This window comes from Pleurodeles waltl, chromosome 4_2, assembly GCF_031143425.1.
Source record: "Pleurodeles waltl isolate 20211129_DDA chromosome 4_2, aPleWal1.hap1.20221129, whole genome shotgun sequence".
Taxonomy (NCBI): Eukaryota; Metazoa; Chordata; class Amphibia; order Caudata; family Salamandridae; genus Pleurodeles; species Pleurodeles waltl.
The window spans coordinates 160,385,705-160,401,230 of record NC_090443.1 but is presented as its reverse complement, the minus strand read 5'-3'; the positions used below and the strand labels follow the sequence as shown (position 1 = coordinate 160,401,230).

The window sequence follows — 15,526 nt, the reverse complement described above, 5'->3', positions numbered from 1 at the left end:
GACTTGCTGGGCGCCCCCTCTATCTCCTCCTCCAAGTGGCGACATCCTGGTCTCTCAACAGCAGCACCCAAAAACCCTAACCACGATGCTTGCAGCTAGCAAGGCTTGTTTGCAGTCTTTCTGTGTGGGAGCACCTCTGAAAGCTTCATCGCAACGTGGGACATCCATCCTCCAAAGGGGAAGTTCCTAGTCCTCTTCTTTCTTGCAGTACTCCAAGCTTCTTCCAACAGGTGGCAGCTTCCTTGCACCCTCAGCTGGCATTTCCTGGGCTCCTGCCCACTCTCGACACTGTCGCGACTATTGGACTTGGTCCCCTTGTCTTACAGGTACTCAGGTCTGGAAATCCACTGTTGTTGCATTGCTTGTGTTTGTTCTTCCTGCAGAATCCCCCTATCACGACTTCTGTGCTCTCTGGGGGTAGTAGGTGCACTTTACACCTACCTTTCAGGGTCTTGGATTGGGCTATTTTTCTAACCCTCACTGTTTTCTCACAGTCGCAGCGACCCTCTACAAGCTCACAAAGGTGTGGGGTCCATTCGTGGTTCGCATTCCACTTTTGGAGTATATGGTTTGTGTTGCCCCTCTACCTATGTGGTCCTATTGCAATCTACTGTAACTTTACACTGCTTGCATTACTTTTCTTGTTATTACCTGCATAATTTTGGTTTGTGTACATATATCTTGTGTATATAACTTATCCTCATACTGAGGGTACTCACTGAGATACTTTTGGCATACTGTCATAAAAATAAAGTACCTTTCTTTTTAGTACTTCTGTGTATTGTGTTTTCTTATGATATTGTGCATAGGACACCAGTGGTATAGTAGAAGCTTTACATGTCTCCTAGTTCAGCCTAAGCTGCTTTGCCATAGCTACCTTCTATCAGCCTAAGCTGCTAGAAACACCTCTTCTACACTAATAAGGGATAACTGGACCTGGCACAAGGTGTAAGTACCTCTGGTACCCACTACAAGCCAGGCCAGCCTCCGACACTGCCAAATAGTCCTACTGCATATATAGCCTTAATACTACAATAGTAACAACACCAGGGGTGGTGAACAAAGATCAAAGACCAGAGTTGATAAAAGCAGTGCATAGGGGAGTTGCTTCTGCCCATGCTGGTGTGGCAGGTACTATTTCACTCTTACAAGCATACTACTGGTGGCCACGTCTATACCAACAGACCAAGTAGTATGTCCTTTGCTGTGATATCTGTCAGCAAATAAAAGGGTCCATCATCAAATGTCCACCGCAGAAACCCCTCCTAATTTGTAACAAACCTTCACAATGTGTGTACCTGGACCACTGTGGTCCCCTGTCACCTGATGGTGCATACAAATACATTCTAGTTGCTGTTGACTTCTGTTCCAGATTTCTATGGGTATAGACACAACACTCTTCTGACGTTCAAACTGTTATTAAAGATTTGCAAATCTTAATCTGCACATGTGCAGTTGCAGCTTTCTACTAGGACCAAGGCCCTGCTTTCGCCTCAAGGGCATTCAGAGACACCATGGCTTTGTTAGGGGTCCAACTGTATTATGCGTCTCCATATCATCCTGAGGGAAATAGTGTTGTGGACCGATGAAACCATGATTTAAAGCAATCCTTAAAAGCTAGAGTACTAGGCACGGGTCATAGTTCATACTGTGTGGAGTCCAGAGAGCACTTAATAGTCTGCCCAGAGGTTCCCTGGGAGGGCATACCCCGGATAAATGCCTGTTCAGTAGACAAATGTATGTTCCAGGTCTTAATAGTCTTAGCGCGGACGCGGCAGATACACCGCTTGACATAAATGAATGTGTCACTGTCCTACAGGACTTATAACAGTTCCGTGATGACAACGCATCTGCCAGTGCCGCCTCCTTGGGAATAGGGGGTGCACCAATAATACCTACTGGCTGGATTCCTAAAGTTGGAGATTAAAGGCCAGATGTAGCAAAGGATTTGCGTGTCGCAAACGGCGCAAATCGCTGTTTGCGAGGCGCAAATCCCTCTTTGCTATGCAGAAATGCATATTGCGAGTCAGGACCGACTCGCAATATGCATTTCAGAATCGCAAATAGGAAGGGGTGTTCCCTTCCTATTTGCGATTCGGAGTGGCATGCAATACCATTTGCGACCGCATATGCGGTCGCAAATGGTATCGCAGTTACCATCCACTTCAAGTGGATGGTAACCCACTCGCAAATTGGAAGGGGTCCCCATATTGATAAAGCAGTCACGAACATGGAGGTGTGCTGACGACAGCAGGCCTCCATGTTTGCGAGTGCCTAGACTCGCTATGGGGCCGCAATTTGCGACCCACCTCATGAATATTAATGAGGTGGGTCATTGCGACCCCATAGCGACCGTTCTGCATTGGAAATTGCGACTTGCAATTTGCGAGTCGCTCCGACTTGCTAATTGCAAGTCGCAATTTCCAACTTTGCTACATCTGGCCCCTAGTGTGTGAAAAGATTGCTGTGAAAAAGGGGTTAGGTTCTTCTCATCGACAAGAGCAAAAATTAGCAGGGAGAGTAGACAGCCTAGCCTGGTATCTCTCCAAACAGCAAAACTGTATGAGATCAATTGTCCGGTATTGACACAAGCCATCAGGTTAGGTTACAGGGTGTGGAACATCCATCCCAGAAAACCAGGGCCGAGCACCATGGTCTCGAGGGTGAGGAAGAGAAACTCCCAACTCAGGGTTTGAAATGCCTTTCAGACATCTAGCAATACAGATACCTGATCAAAAGCATCCACTGCATTGTTGTGTCTGAGACGTAATAGTTGGCAGATGTTGGTGAAAGTGCTGTACCCCAGTTTAAATCCAGATTGGTCGACACGTATAAGAGTGGTGATGATAGAAAGCAGGCGGTTCACCAGCACTCTTCCCAAGATCATCCAGTTAAGGTTCAATAGTGAGAGAGACCAGTAACAGCGGACGTCCAGCGGATCTCTGCCAGGTTTAGGTAGGACAACAATCAGGGCCTCCCAAAGTGAATCCAGGAGACATCTGGTCATGTGGTCCTTGTTAAACATCTCCATCTAGTGCTGGATGGTTTGTGTGGAAAAGGTAGCCTAATACTCTATCGGCAGCCCATTAGTGCCTGGCGTCCTGTTCTATGTGTGAGATGGCTGCCCATAATTCCTCCAGATTCAAAGGTTCCTCCAGCATGGCCCGCTGCCTTCGGTTCAGCTTAACCAATGGCAGGTCCCGCAGAAACCATTGTGTCTGACCCAGTGGTGTGGGGTTCACCGGCACATACAGGACCGGTAGTATTCCCAAAATGTATCATTGATGGTCGTCTGTGATATTACTATCGAGCCTTCATCAAGTCTGGCGCACCCCAATCACAGCGAGTCACTGGTCCTCTTTCACCAGCCATTTAAGCAGTTTCCCTGAGTGATCCCCCTTGGCGCACAGCATGAGAGTATGCAGTTTGTAGTCATGTTTTCTCAATTGTTCTTCAGCCTCAGCTCGCTGACTTCCTTCTGCATGTGTTGCATATCCCACATGAAGCCCGCCAGGCAGTGGCCACGCACAACCGCTTTGTGCGTGTCACACTCCAGCCCTTAGGACGGAATGGAGCCCTTGTTTAGGTCAAGGTATTGTTTGATGCGTTGCTCCAGGTCTGTGTGAAACTGGGTATCTGTGAGAGTCTCTGTTTGCAGCTGCCACATGGGTATGGTGGGGTGCTGTCTGCCTCACTGCAGGGTGACCAGATACCCTTAGGGATGATAGTGCTGTGCTTTACAAATGCTATGATCGATTGATTGATTGACAGATGTGATCAGTAGACCCACTAAGAGACTCCAACAAAACAACAAACAAAACCTGAACAGTAAAGAGACTAGACAGCTGTTCCCCCCCCAACCCAGGACAGTAGACATGGGCGTCTCTCTCCAGAATTCCTCAACTTGTAGTCTGAAATCAAACATGGAAAAAACAAAAAAAGAAGTCCTCATTGGGGCATAATTGGGATGTTGTTCAGCTGCTGGTTTTGTTCTCTGCCGTGTGGGCCCATTCCGAGGTCACAGTATCAGGTCCACAAACATGAATGGGACTCCCCATATCATAGTAAGTAAGGTGTGGCCCCCATATGTCAAAGTGAATGCCCCAATGTCAGATAGGCGGTCACAATAGCTTGTCTCAGTGTGATTTTAGGCTCCGGTGTGCTGTTCACGGGGGAGGTGTTGGATGCGCCCATGCCGAAACCAGAGTCCATGACTGGCTCAGAGTGCAATACAGTGAAAGGGTTTGTGTTGTGCTAAGAGGCTGCTTCCACTGCTCAAGATTGTTCCGCAGCCACCTGATCTTGGGCAGGCTTAGCCCGTGCCACTCTGCATCTCCTGCGTTTGGGCATGCGATCATCCAGTCACACTCTGTCGAGTCATCCCCTGATGTGCGCGTAAGAACTTTTGCCTGGAGCCACACATCCTCAGGTATCGAGAAGTTTGTGGGGGATCTCATCATCCATCACTTTGGGTTTCACAGGGAATAATAACGAGTAGCAAAGCTGTAATTACTTCAGGTGCTGACTCACTGGCATGTAGGAACCCCTAAAGGACTGGACCTTGGTTGTGAAGTACGGATATGCTGTTATTTTGGTGTTCTCATATGGCCAGGGAACCCACATGCAGAATTGCTGTAGTATGAGCTCCCGGTCATGCCAGTTAAGAAATTGTGCATTGAGTGGTCGTGGTGGTGTACCTGGTGTGGGTAGTTGCCCTGCAACAGGGTGTGCGCCCTCCACTGAGAAAAACTTGGGGACCTTATTTTCCAACATGGTGGACATCAGCCAGTCCTCAAGGAAGAGCTTGGAACTGAGGTGTTCTGTGTGCTCCGAGAACCCTTAGAAAGAGGATTTTGTTGCACCATGAGCATCTCTTAGTCTCCACTGTATACCGGTGCAGGGCAGCTACTTTCTCTGTCTTGGCGTCCAGCTTGGACTGCAGCGTGAGTGCGCTTGGGCCCATGGAGGTCGGTGTAGATTCTGCATTTTTGGCTTGATCCAACAACTTGTGGTGATCCACTATCAACACGTTTACTTCTAGAGATATGGCATCTATCTTCGCTTCCAGCAATGTTTTAGTGTCCAAAATGACATGGAGTATCTTTCGTTTCAGTGTCCAAATGGCCTTGAGTATCTTTTCCAACTGCGCTGAATACTTGTAAAGGGTGGTCTCCAGGTGTTGCAAGGAGCCCTTGATTGAATCCATGGAGGTCAAGGGTGGTGCTAGGATGCAGGTCTCAGAGGTCATGGTCCTGGTGGTTCTTGTTTTCCCAGCCATTATGCTGTGGTAAGGAGAGGCAAAAGGGATGGTCTGCTGGCGTATGCTGTGCTGGGTTCCACAGTCACTCCTACTCCTCTCACCAGCCAGATGAGAAACAGGAAGATATCACTGAAACCCCTCTCCTTCGGGGGATCCCAGCAGGAAGTCCGGACCCTGCACATACAATCCCATTGGGTCAGCTAGTGGAACAGGGAGAAGTCACACCTTGGGAGTGTGCAGCATTAGTCATGAAGGGGGCACTCCCCTTAATGACAGCTCTGCTCCAATGTTCTGTTCTCTGGGGGATCCCCGCGGGTCAGGAGTCTGCTGATGGTGGGGGCATTTGGTAGGGCCAGAAGTCAGCTACCAGTGGATAGACAAGATGTGGGGATCCCAGAGACCATTAGCTCTCCCTGTTTTCCCCCGTGGGATCCAGCAGCAGGCCGCAGCTAATTATTTTGGCCTCCTTGGGTCACAGGAAGAGCGCCAGTGCACAAGCCACAGATGTCCTCCATAAGAAGGGAGGGGCGTTTCCTCCCAGTCATACAGCCCCTCTGAATAGGACATCAGGGCAAGCCCCAGTCCTCCAGTGTGCAGATGGTGGTGGTGAGAGGGCCCTTAGCGAGAGGCTGAGTGCCAGGGTTGCCAAGGTGAGGGCTAAGCCCAGGTGCCAGTGGCAGAGTGTGGGCCTAGCAGTACCACAGGGTCCCCGTGTCGAGTGAGTCACCCCCCGGTAGGTGCTTATTGATAGGATGCCCAGGGGAGTTCAGACATACATGGGCACGTTGTCGGGGAAGCGCTCTCCTCTCTCTTTGCTCCCCCATGGAGCGCTCAAGTTGCAAGCAGCAGCAGGCAACAAGGTGGCAGTCGCAGTGGGGCCTCCACAGAATAGGCCGAGGTAGACAGGTTACGCGGCTCAGGGATGCAGGCTGCTCTTTGTTTACCAGGATGCAAGCAAAGTCTCTCCTGTGCCACCTCCAGGTGACTGATCAGAAGTGCTAGCCTTGTCTCAGTCAGCCCCCGCCACATCCGCATCCAAACAAGTCAACACGAGCAGGAGGGCTGCTGCAAGGACCAGAAAGGGCTGACACACAGCACTCATCACCTACAGCTGCTGGTTGTGTTGAATCGCGGATCGCCTGTCCCTGTGGCACAGCCCTATGGAGGCTACAACACACAAAGCGGCACTAAGATAGGGCTTATCACGCTGCACTCACATGGTCATAGAGCATCATAGGCCCCATGCATCAGCACTGTCCTCAGAGGCTCCGGCCGTGTAGCCAACTCTCTGCCCCACAGTGAAATTCAGGCAGGGCAGCTTGAGCAAAAAGAAACTGTTGGCAGGTCGAATGCTGCATATTAGGTAGGATTCAGTTTAAGCCTGGCAAGGAGCTCGTTCAAGGAGCGTCCGATGTGGCAGACATCTTGGCCACACCCCATCACAGAACAATGTTTATGTGAGAAAACTTTGAGAATTTTTTTAACTTAGGCTGCTACTATTTGAGTGAAAATTGAGTTAGATGTAGGAATATCTAGTCACAAAATACAACGTCCAGTATTTTGCAACCAGTAAAGATGTATAGGAAACAACTAATGTGCTAACAGGTCGTTCATAAAAATCTGAATCATACTGCGGTTCAATCCAACCAACCTCATGAAAATTATTCAGGTAGGTCACAAATTGTAACTCACTGCGATTGGATTCAATGACAGGGTTGGTGGCTTGCTGAGGTTAACACCTTTTATGGAAAGCTGAGAGTTCTATTTTTGGATATCTACTAAAACTTGTTTATTCACATCATTGTCCTGCCTGAGTTGTCTTAAAGTGTGGAGTAAGGACATAAAACTGATGTGTGTAACTGTGTGTGCTGACTTTGCTAAGGGAACATTCACTATAACTGTTATTGCCCAAAGGCAGCTATTAGTTGTACTTGTTTCCATTCTAGATCACTATCGCCAGATCTGTCTTAATTTTGTGTTAGATCAATGCATTCATAAGTAATCAATAACGGCTCAATACACAGTCAATACACTTTAAGATGTTATACTGTAATTTAATAGTTCACATACTCATAGATGTATCACCTCACATAGATAGTCAATCCCCCCATTTCACCATTTCTGAGAAACGACGCACACTATTGAGATAAACCAGCGCAATCCAAGGACAGGAGGTTGTGACACCTATGTTGATAAAACCTAACCACATTGGCCTTTAGGCAGCAGACTGAGGAGTTGGGTAAGAAACGAGAGGTTAGAAATGGACACCAGGCTACGGCTGGCTGTTAGAAAAGGGAATACACTTATGGGAAGAAAGAAAATATAACAAACTTCGGTACCTGGATAATATCACTGAGCACCTGGCTGTCATAGTTGCACAGGTACTGGAGGTGGTAGCGCTGAATCACCCACGAGTGTTTGCGAAGAAGGCTTTTCATCTCTTCCATGAGGAATATCAATTCTGCTATTTTACTGTGGAGAAAGTTATGTATTTTAAAGTTATTTATAGCTTCGTAAATCATTTACATAAAACGTGCTGCCGGCATAATTTCACAAAACACAAACAAGTAATTAGCACGGATACATAAAGAGGTGCTGTAAATCTGACAGATGGATAGAAGCAAATACCTCCAGTGACGATCACAAATCACTGCCACGCAGCGACTCTGGCGAAGACACATTTCTAAATAGACAGATCTTAAAATGGCGCATAATGGGGCATATTTACAGGCCAGGTGCGCCACATTAGCGCTGCCATAGCGTCATTTTTTTTTACGCTAAGGCGGTGCTAAGGTGGCTTTTCTGCTGCACCATATTAACAAAGTGGCGCAATGCTTGCATTGTGCTTCTTTGTAAACCCTTGCGTAAAATTATGCCTGGGTCAAGCATAGTGTATGCATGGGGGTTTTCTGGCTCAAAGAGGACTCAAAAAATGGCGCAGTGACATTTACAGCACTTCACTGCTCCATTTTTTCCATCATTTTTAACACCCACTCAGAGAAGGTGTTAAAATAATGCACCCAATATATTTAACGGGCCGCCCTGTGCTTTGCTGCACTAGCGTCAACATTTTTGACGCTAGTGTAGCAAAGTCCCTCAATAGAGTAAAAAATGTGTATGCACAACTGTCTTGTAAATATGCCCCATTGTTTGTAAATTAAAAGGACATCTTCATTTCATTAAGTGCTTCTAAGGAAATGCTCAGATGTGAGCAGATTAGTATAACCATATCAACATTTTACAGTGAGAGATCAGTTGTTACATGATCATTTATGAATAAATTTCAATCTGGCATATGAATATGAGGCAAAAAGTAGTTTGGGTCCCAAGGTCTTATTCTTGACTGCTTTCCATTACTCCAAAGGGACCTCAAATACGAAGCTACATGAGAATTGGTTTGACCGCAGTACAGACACTACTATCAGTTCATACAGTCCTCAAGTGGAAGAAATCTGAGGAACTCAACGCAGTGTAACGGGGAACTGAAAACCCAGAAGCACTGTGTGGCCATGGTAATGTCAAACATATTTCCAAGAGGGCAACTTTTATTGTTCTAAAGAGGCCGGAGCCTCCTCGTTAAAACAAAGTATTGAGATGGATCCTAACTGGGAATAAGCCATTTTTATTTCATTAAATATGACGACTGTATTTCATTATAAGAAATATAAAAAACACACCTAACAAAAAACAAAGATTCAATGTTCCTAAAATGGCATATAAAAAGTATATGGCCAGTACTACCCAGTAACAAATACAGCAGTTTGTTAGACCTGACAGCATCAGAGTGGTCATCCCCCAACTTTTTGCCTGCCTCCCTCCACTTTGTGACACTGTACTCACTTTGCCCCTGCTAACCAGTGCTAAAGTACATATGCTCTTTCTTCTAAACATGGTAACATTGGTTCATTCCCAAAAGGCATATTTGATTTACTTGTAAGTCCCTAGTAAAGTGCACTACATGCGCCCAATGCCTGTAAATTGAATGCTACTAGTGGGCCTGCAGCACTGGTTGTGCCACCCACATAAGTAGCCCCCTAACCATGTTTCACTGCCACCTCGACTTGGCATTCAAAAGTACTTGCCAAGCCTTAAACTCCCCTTTTTCTACATAAAAGTCACCAGTAAGGTAGGACCTAGGGTGCTATGTAGTTAAAAGGCAGGACGTGTACATGTGTGGTTTATTTGTCCTGGGAGTGGAAAAATCCTAAATTGGTTTTCCCCTACTGTGAGGTGTGCTCCTTTCATAGGATATCTTTAGGACTGCCCTCATAGACTGTTTTAGTGATATATTCTGATCAGAAAGGGGTAACCAGGTCATATTTAGTATGACCAGAATGGTAATAGAAAATCCTGCTTATTGGTAAAGTTGGATTTTATGTTACTATTTTAGAAATGCCACTCTTGAGAAAGTGAGCATTTCTCTGCACTTAAATCCATCTGTGCGTACAGCCTGTCTCCAATCCAAATCTGGGCTGGGCTGGGTGACAGCTCCCTTGTGCATTTCACCCAGACAGCCACAAACACAGAACACCTGCACTCATCTGCATACTGAATGGGTCTTTCTGGGCTGGGCTGGGTGGGTGGAGGGCCTGACACATTTCAACGGCTAGTGGCCTGCCCTCAAACAATGGACTGCCAAACCCCCTACAAGGGACCCTGGCAGACAGACAGGGAGGATCTTATGCACTTCAAAACCACTCTTTGAAGTCTCCTCACTTCAAGGGCATTTTTGGGTACATAAACTTGGTCCCTGACCCCACCAGATTAGACACTTCTGGACCTGAACCTGCAACCTGTCAAGAGGAACTGCCTGGCTGCCCAAAGGACTCATCTGGACTGCTTTGCTGAGAAGGACTGCTGCCCTGCTGTAGCCCTGCTGCCTTGCTGCCCTCAGACTTTGCTGAGAAGTGCTCTCTAAGGGCTCTGATTGAGCTTGCCTCATGTTTTCTGAAGTCTCAAGGGCCAAAAATGACTTCATCTCGCCAAGGAACTCCTTGTGCGCCAAAAATTGATGCACCGCGTGCAGAAAACGACGAGCAGCTGTGGTGCGTTTGAGAAACTGATGCACAGCTGAACCGGAACAACGCAGCCCGACTTCCCGAGTGAAGAATCAATGCAACACCTGCCTTGCAGCCGGAAATTCAATGTACAGCCCTACCGGATCGACACACACCCGTACAGGAACGACGCAGCCTGACTTCCAGAGTGAAGGATCGACAAAGCGTCTGCTGTGCAACAGAAAATTTGATGCATTGCCTACCGGATCAACACAACTCCTGTGCCTTCGTCCTGCATGCCCAGCATTTTACTGCATCATCCCTGGGCATCAAAAAGATCCCCATATCGCAACCAAGACCTAACGCCGGAAATCGATGCAAAACCCCTTGAAGCCTGGAAAGAAACAATGCATTGTCTGTACCGCGCCAGAAATTCCAACACACACCATTTATTTCCACACTGCTCCTTCTCTGCGGTCTCCGTGCATGATATTTTTGACGCAAACCAGGTGCTTTCTGAAACCAAGAGACAACTGTTGATTTATAAGAATTAAGACTCTTTTTAATCTTGTAAAAGTGATATCTCAAATTGTGCTTATTGAATTTTTATTGTTTTGTCCTTAATTTAACCAGATAAATATCTTACATTTTTCTAAACCTGTTTGGTGTATTTTTGTGGTGTTCTCACTGTGTTACTGTATGGGTTATTGCACAAATACTTTACACATTGCCTTCGAAGTTAAATCTGACTGCTCAGTGCCAAGCTACCAGAGGGTGGGCACAGGATAATTTGGATTGTGTGTGACTTACCCTGACTAGGATTGTGGTCCCTATTTGGACAAAGGAGAATACCTCTACCAACTAGAGATCCCATTTCTAAAACAGTTCAATTAAACCATTGCTGAGAATAGCATTGTTCACACATGCCCCATCTATATTCGCAGTACTCAGTCCTTTCATGAGACTAATGAATGGTGCTATTTTTAGTTGAAAATGAATAAACTAGTGGCCACTACTCACTGTCAATTACATATTTACTTGGGTTTCAATGTGTTCAAATAAACGTTGTAATAGGAGTCAGTATAAATAGCATAGGGCCTGATTTAAATATTGGCGGATGAGTTACTCTGCCACAATTGTGATGAATATCCCATCTGCCTGAAATCTAAATCCCATTGGATATAATGCGATTTCTTTATTGGTGGACAGGGTATTCATTGCTGTTGTGACGGAGTAACTCATCCGGCAATGTCAAAATCAGGCCCATAGTCTTATACATAAGCTGAACGTTAGGGTCAATGTCGAGAAAAAGGAAGGTGTCTGCATTTTAATAATTTTGTTTGCTCAAACAGCATATTTAAAAAGACAATGTTATGAGGAGGTGTGCGACATGGAGCTTTTTAATCAACCTTTGCAGAGGTCCATGAACATATCCTCACTTGGGTTTAAAGTTTTTTTTTAAAGTTTTTTTTTTTAACCACAGATAAAAAGTGATACAATTTAAAGAAAATCACAGAGTTTCATTGCAATTGAAAACGGTACTAGTGTAACAGTAAAATCAGATGTGATTTTACCATTGCTAAACCCTCATGGAATGGCGAATGACATAATGCTACTTATTTTTTAGGTCAGAGAAAGACAAGAATTCCTAAATGGGTCGGGTGGAAGAGTAGTGAACGTTTTTTTCCTGGCAAAGGGAGCACTGCATGCCCCACCTCATCAAAATAAATCAGGGAATGAGGCTTACTGCTATTGCAGCCAAAGCCTTGAGCAATCTTTCTGGCCAGAAATACTGCCCCCCAAAAATGGTCCTGGTTCTTTCACATTTGAAAAAAATGGATGCGGAAAAACCTACTTACACTGAATCAGGCGATCGAACTTCTATGCGGTTATTTTGCTTCACCTGACTCGGAATAGGATCCATTATACTGAATCAGAGCTTCTGCATGCAATAATTATATGCATTGTATCACTGTGTGTGATTTTTAAAAATTATTACAGGCACTAAAATTGAATGTTTTCAAATTGGATGCGGAACGACCTTGCATACCGCACTGCTGCCGCATGAGTTCATGTTTCTACAGTTTCATGTCTGAACTGTATTCTTCATTACTCTCATCTGGAGAGATAGGTGTAATTTCATATAGAGAGCATGATTTACACATTTACATGATGTTGATGAACATGGCTATTATATATCACAAAGAAGACCTCTTTCATACTGACATATAGATTGATAACTGTATAAATGAAAACATTAAAGTAGTTGATTTTCATCCAACATTCAACGCTTTGCAGAAAATATGTAATTACGACGCTTCAAAACGTATCTTATCAGGTTCGAATCCTGGGGCTTCCCCTCTCTCAACTGTTTGAAGTTAAGATCAAAAATAGTATTGACGCGGGTAACAATACAGACTGGTCAACAATCAGTGGTACAAGATATCTCTTGAGTTATAAATACATCTGTTATCTCCAGTAAGTCACTGTTTCTAGTCCATACCAGATTAAAATTCAGGATTTAGGTGGAGATTTTATTCTGAGTCTTCTTTAGGGTGTCTTTCGTCCATTTTCATATTAAGCCACCCTCTTTGCCTTCTTCACATTTTGTCACAGATTGTAAAGTACTATGTCTATATCAGTCCGTGGCAAACTTAGGGGCAGATGTACCAAAGGATTTTACTCATTCTGTGTCTATGGGAAAATGCTTTAGTACATATGGCCCTTAGTTATCTCCTGTTGCTTTTTCTAACGTGAGTAATTTCCTTGGTGTTGGACAATCTTGTTTTATTCTCACTGCTCCAAAATTCAGCCACTTTCATTCACTTTGGGCTTTTAACATATCACAATGGGTATGTTCTAATACAGGAATGACTAGTGCATTCCTTCTAATGTTTGGGAATTGAAACCATCCGTTCTGGAAATATATTCATCTAAGTAACTGGAAAAGCTGAGGCTTCAGGCAAAGTGTATTGCTGAGGGCATATCAAATGGAAACCATTCTTATTTCCCAGTGAATATCTTTTAGATGGTGCAGGTCATTAGAAGTAGAAGTGTGTACGATACTAAAGGCCCTATTCCTGTTTGAACTGGTGTTCTCACTTCAAACTGAGAACTCAGCCTCCTATAATGAAAGTAGTTTTTTTGATCCTTCCTCCACCTCAGAATAAATTCCCATATCATTAACAGATACTACAACCTGTGCAACCCAGTTTTGAGGATGGGTTCCTGTAACTCGCTTCCCTAGACTCGGTTGTCCTTCTGAGATTAATCCAGAACAAGCCAAATTCTTCAAACATTATACCTTCACCTCATTAGAGCCAGAAATGTAATGAGAATTAAAAAGGAAACGTTGAATGCTTTCCAGACGAATAGGAGTCGGAAAAACGCATGCTGGAACCACGCATGCCTAAAGAACGCGGTCGGAACAACGGCCACGTTGTTACCACAAATGCCTTTACCACGAATGCCTTAACAATGATTTTTTGTTGTAAAGGCATTCCTGGTAAAGGCATGCGTGAACGGCATGTGTGGTTCTAGCATGTGACTCCCTCCACCCCAACTCCCCCACCCCTAACACAACCGTACCCTAACCCCCACCCCTAAAACAATTGTACCACTACCCCAACCCCACCCCTAAAACTTAAACTACCCCGACCCCCCAGCCCCGTCCCTAAAACACCCAGACCCCCACCCCTAAAAATAAAAATGCCCCGATCCCCCCGCCCCTAAACCTAAACCACCCCCATCCCCAAAAACTAATACTACCCTGACCCCCCACACCCGGCCTTAAAACAAAAAATCCCCAACCCCCACCCCCAAAAACTAAAAATACCCCGACCCCCTACCCTCGCCCCTAAAACTAGAAATGCCCCCACTCCCCCACCCCTGCCCCTAAACCTAAACCAGCCCAACCCCCACCCCCAAAAACTAAAAATACCCGACCCCCCAACCCTGCCCCTAAAACAAAAAATGCATGACCCCCCACCCCACCCCTAAACCTAAACCACCTTGACTCCCACCATAAAAAACAAAAATACCCGACCCCCTCACCCTGCCCCTAAAACAAAAAATGCCCGACCCCCCGCACCCGCCCCAAACCTAAACCACCCTGACCCCCAACCCAAAAAACAAAATTACCCGACCCCCCACCCCGCCTCTAAAACTAAAAATGCCCGACCCCCCACCCCGCCTCTAATCCTAAACCACCCCGAACTCCCAGCCCCAAAAACTAAAAATACCCCTGCCCCCACTCCGCCCCTAAAACTAGAAATGCCCTGACCCCCACCCCTGCCCCTAGACCTAAACCACCCGACCCCCATCCCAAAAACTAAAAATACCCCAATCCCCCTGCCCCACCCCTAAAACTAAAAATGCCCCAGCCCCCGCCCCGCCCCTAAACCTAAACCACCCCAACCCCCAAAAACTAAAAATACCCTGAACCCCCACCCGCCCCTAAAACAAAAAATGCCCGACCCCCCTCCACTGCCCCTAATCCTAAACCACCCTGACCCCTCACCCCAAAAACTAAAAATACCCCTACCCCCTCCCCTAAACGTAAAAATGCCCCAACCCCCGCCCCTAAACCTAAACCTAAACCACCCCCACCCCAAAAACTAAAAATGCCCGACCCCCCAACCCTAAAACAGCCCCAGCCTCACTTACCTGATCATGTCCTCCGATGAAGCTGACTCCCTTCTTCTGTGCCTTAACAATGCGTTGTTCAGCACATGCATGGTTAAGGCACTGAACAAGGAGGTGGTGGTTAACGAAAGCGTTGTTCCACTTTCGTTGTCCACAACTTCTTTGTTCAGGAGTCATGGTTGGGGATGTTTCCCTTTCCAGACTTTCAGATCAGAATCTGAAAGGTTGTCATTTGACAGGATCTAAAGAGCTTAGCGTCTTCTCTATAGGTGAAAGGATTGGCTACCCTTTGAAAATATAATTTTAGTGTCTCATGCAGAAGTCAATGCATTTTACATTTGCATTCACAAATGGCTAATACACTTTCAGCATATTTTTCATCTACTGTCAGACATGATAACTGAAAAGGCCTGAAGCTAGAGATACATGCTATTCAATATCAAAAGGGATAATTTTCTAGTTCTTCAACTCCACCACCATTGTTTAAATATTGTGTTGACTTCAAGATAGGTATTTCCACAAGATCCCATTCCAAAACTACTTTCAGAAAAGCTGGCCACCTCACCTCTCCTCAGAAGACTGTGTGGCTTTCCTCTCTCACAGTATTTAAACTGATACCATCTCG

At 45.7% G+C, this 15,526-nt stretch overlaps 1 protein-coding gene across 2 annotated transcripts in view; it reads right to left on the bottom strand.

The window, feature by feature from the left end:
* Positions 1 to 15,526, bottom strand: part of NCKAP1L (NCK associated protein 1 like) — a 1,641,522-nt gene that overhangs the window by 1,248,269 nt on the left and 377,727 nt on the right. For both annotated transcript variants that reach the window (XM_069231027.1, XM_069231028.1), the window contains exon 13: positions 7,600 to 7,732. In XM_069231027.1, the coding sequence (XP_069087128.1) occupies positions 7,600 to 7,732 (133 nt within the window). The remainder of the gene's footprint in view (positions 1 to 7,599; positions 7,733 to 15,526) is intronic.